This window comes from Tachysurus vachellii, chromosome 18, assembly GCF_030014155.1.
Source record: "Tachysurus vachellii isolate PV-2020 chromosome 18, HZAU_Pvac_v1, whole genome shotgun sequence".
In the NCBI taxonomy this organism is placed as follows: Eukaryota; Metazoa; Chordata; class Actinopteri; order Siluriformes; family Bagridae; genus Tachysurus; species Tachysurus vachellii.
This window is the reverse complement of record NC_083477.1, coordinates 5,400,861-5,405,036: the sequence shown is the minus strand read 5'-3', so window position 1 is coordinate 5,405,036 and position 4,176 is coordinate 5,400,861. Positions and strand designations below refer to the sequence as shown.

General features: G+C 40.1%; 1 protein-coding gene across 1 annotated transcript; it reads right to left on the bottom strand.

Moving 5' to 3' along the window:
* Positions 1 to 1,130: 1,130 nt before the first annotated feature.
* On the bottom strand, positions 1,131 to 3,612 carry LOC132860596 (heat shock 70 kDa protein). Its single transcript, XM_060891820.1, has 2 exons — positions 3,407 to 3,612; positions 1,131 to 3,095 (listed from the first exon to the last, which is right to left on the bottom strand). Exon 2 carries the CDS (start codon positions 3,072 to 3,074, stop codon positions 1,143 to 1,145), a length of 1,932 nt encoding a protein of 643 aa, XP_060747803.1. The 5' UTR covers positions 3,075 to 3,095; positions 3,407 to 3,612; the 3' UTR covers positions 1,131 to 1,142.
* Between the last annotated feature and the right edge of the window lie 564 nt (positions 3,613 to 4,176).

Below are 4,176 nucleotides of genomic sequence, written 5' to 3'. Positions count from 1 at the left end.
TTTCATGCTTTAATGTCAAAGTCTGCGTACCTTATTTTTCCACTTATTTCTTCAGACGATAATCACAGAAATGCTACCGTGATTGATTGAAATCAGATTAAAAATATTTAGAAAAGTGTAACTGAAATCTTTTTATCTGTCTTGTTTCAGCATGTTGCATTTTGAGAACACTTCTTTTTATTTTTTCATTTTTATTTTTTGTTCTTTTTAGCTTTAATTTTTCATTGTATAGTCGTATTAATTTATAGACTCTAATAACTGACTGTGATGTTTTGTGTGCACTTATAACTTATATAAAGATAGAAATACAGAGAACACGCTGGAGTATTTTGTAACTCAAGTAATATAAAATTTCCTTCTAAGGTTCATGAATTTTAGATAAGTGGAAAAAGTAGAATCATTGTTATTATTCACCAAAATTAATTTTGTTAGTTTACTGCTATATATCAGATTACTGTTAAAAAATTGTATATCTTTTACAAAAACGCTCAAGTCTGGATATTTATCCAGAATATAACTGTTATTAAGATATCGATTGTGTTTAACACCAGGGCAAAAAATTTCCACAGCAGGTTCATGTAGTCCAAAATATTTCACAGCTTTGGTTTCTGACTTAAATAGAAGTAAAACAGACTGAGGTTAAAAAATTCTGTAAATTGTAACATGTAGTCAGTGACAATAGATTAATACTGACCCCTGCAGTCCAAACTGAAAACATCCCATTTAATATTAAATATTTTCAATGGGAGTAAATTCCCATGTAGTTGAAAGACTGTGATAATGGTCACTGAACCATCCATTGAATAACTTAAACAATGATTTAAAATTCTGGCTATGATGTTCTGTGTTTGAGTTTAAGATTGAAAAAATATTTGTTAGTAAAATCTCATTGGTTTGGCATTTAGAAATTCTTTAACAAGACAGTAGAAAGGTTTTCGCATTATATGTACTTTATTAACAATATTGTAATATAATTTTTTACAGAAATAAAAGAATGAATACATCAGTATTTACAGCATGAAAATTTTGGCATAATACTAAACCTAAACTTAATTTGGATCATACCAAGTATTAAAACCCCAAAACTTTCCAGTGAATAGCTTATATTTCATTAAAAAGTCCACTTAATACCGCATTAGTTTTTAATCGACTTCTTCAATAGTCGGTCCCTGGGAGTTTGATCCTGAAGCGGCTCGTGCCTGATCTCCACAGCTTCCAGTTGGCATTCCTCCCTGGTAAAGCTTAGTGATGATGGGGTTGCAGACTTTCTCCAGTTCCTTCAGCTCATGTTCGTATTCCTCTTTTTCAGCCAATTGGTTGTTCTCCAGCCAGGAAATGGCCTTGTTACACCTCTCAATTACTTTCTTCTTGTCCTCTTCACTGATTTTGCCTTTCATGCTTTCATCTTCCACACTGTTCTTCATGTTAAAGGCATACGACTCCAGGGAGTTCTTGGCCGTGATCTTCTCTCTCTGAAGGTCGTCCTCCGCTTTGTACGCATCTGCTTCTTGCACCATCCTCTCAATATCCTCCTTGCTTAGCCTGCCTTTGTCATTGGTTATGGTGATCTTGTTCTCTTTGCCTGTGCTTTTGTCCACGGCAGACACGTTCAGAATGCCGTTGGCATCTACGTCGAAGGTGACTTCAATCTGAGGAACTCCACGTGGAGCAGGCGGGATGCCCGTCAGATCAAACTTCCCCAGTAGGTTGTTGTCTTTGGTCATTGCTCTCTCGCCTTCATACACCTGGATCAGAACCCCAGGCTGGTTGTCTGCATACGTGCTGAAGATTTGCGTCTGCTTGGTGGGGATGGTGGTGTTGCGTTTGATGAGCGGGGTCATGACTCCTCCCGCCGTCTCAATGCCCAGGGACAGCGGAGCCACATCCAAGAGCAGCAAGTCCTGGACGTTTCCAGAGGTGTCGCCCATAAGGATGGCAGCCTGAACCGCCGCACCGTAAGCTACCGCCTCGTCTGGGTTGATGCTTTTGTTCAGTTCCCGTCCGTTAAAGAAGTCCTGCAGAAGTTTTTGGATCTTGGGGATTCTTGTAGAACCTCCAACCAGGACAATTTCATGGATCTGGGATTTGTCCATTTTGGCATCTCGCAGGGCTTTCTCCACCGGCTCTAGCGTACCTCTGAACAGGTCCGAACACAACTCTTCAAAGCGAGCTCTGGTGACGGAAGTATAGAAGTCAGTGCCCTCATACAGAGAGTCGATTTCGATGCTGGCTTGAGAGCTGGAGGATAGGGTTCTCTTAGCTCTCTCACAGGCTGTACGCAGCCTCCTCAGGGCTCGCTTGTTTTGGCTCATGTCCTTCTTGTGCTTCCTCTTAAACTCCTCCACAAAGTGGTTCACCAGGCGGTTGTCAAAGTCCTCTCCGCCCAGGTGAGTGTCTCCCGCAGTGGCTTTCACTTCAAAGACGCCGTCATCGATGGTAAGGATGGACACATCGAACGTACCACCTCCCAGGTCAAAGATCAGGACGTTGCGCTCCGCTTTCTTGCCTTTATCCAGGCCGTAGGCGATCGCCGCGGCCGTGGGCTCGTTGATGATCCTCAGGACGTTCAGTCCGGCGATCACTCCAGCATCCTTAGTGGCTTGTCTCTGAGAGTCATTGAAGTAGGCAGGAACAGTAATAACAGCATTCGTTACTTTCTGTCCAAGATAGGCCTCTGCGATTTCCTTCATTTTCACCAGGACCATGGAGGAGATCTCTTCAGGGTTAAAGGATTTCTCCTCCCCTTTGTATTCGACCCGAACCTTCGGCTTGCCTCCTTCACTGGTAACCCGGAAAGGCCAATGCTTCATGTCGGACTGTACCACAGGATCGTCGAACTTCCTGCCGATCAGCCTCTTGGCATCAAACACCGTGTTGTTGGGGTTCATTGCCACTTGGTTTTTCGCAGCATCTCCAATGAGCCTCTCCGTGTCTGTGAAGGCCACGTAGCTGGGTGTTGTTCTGTTTCCCTGGTCATTAGCAATGATCTCCACTTTTCCGTGCTGAAACACCCCCACACAGGAGTAGGTGGTGCCCAGGTCAATCCCGATAGCAATTCCTTTAGATGAAGACATCTTGCTTGTTTTGTCAGATATCTAAAAGCGTCACAAAAACAAACACAACGGCAGGAGTTAGGTCAAGCTGAATATGTCAAGTTGTCAGTTTGAACACACGATCAATTTAAACCAATAAAACTTTTAACTGAGAATTTATTTTATTTATTATTCTACTGGTAATAAAATACACAAAAGTTTGTTTTGTATTTCTAAAGTTATAATAAGGTCTCACAATACATTTTAATATTATTCTCCTGTCCAGTTACACCATAACAATATGAGTCCTTAGAAGAGATTATAAATCCTGTCATATAACTACAGTCAATATGGACATGAATAATTCTACTTACAGTTATTAGACTCCTGAAATATATGAAGATTATATGTTAACTCGTATTAAATCTGCGGCTTTGCTCCTCTTCGTCGCTGTAGATCTCACTACTCGTAGACGGCTGATTGTTACACAAACCTTCATTCTCTCTTTTATACTTTCCAGCAGACTCAGTCTTTCTCTTCTCGCGCTTTCTAGACGCTTCTCCAAAGCTCGTACCAATCCGACCAATCATACGTTATCCTGCCGTCTAGACCCCGCCCACCTATGATTCATGAACAGACCAATATGCCCAGAACAGTTGAGAGACTTCTAGACTGTTCGGGATCATTTCTCTGTCATTTCTAACTACACGTAACACTGCTCTAATTTTTAGATAAAATTTGACAAAATGTCTTTTTTGCTTAAAACTCTCAAACTAGTAAACAAAGTAAAAACAGAATAGAAACAAATTGGTGTTGACTCGAATCTCAGAAATGTGTAAGTTAATCATTACTTTGTTAAAGTCTACCTGAGTTTGACAGTAAATGGTATTTGCTGTTTTTTGGACAGTTAAATTCACTCATTCATTCATTTATTCATTTATCTGTCTTGACATTTGTCAAAGTTAAGACCACAGCCACTGGTCCAGTTCAAGCATGCAATTAACACGGTTATTAATTGTTTATTATTAACAATTTTAATTATAAGCACTTCTTTCATTTCATGTTAATTAAATGATCAAAAATGCTTTATGTCAAATTAGTATAATAAGCAAATTCACTTTGTTACTTGAATAAAGGATTCTTA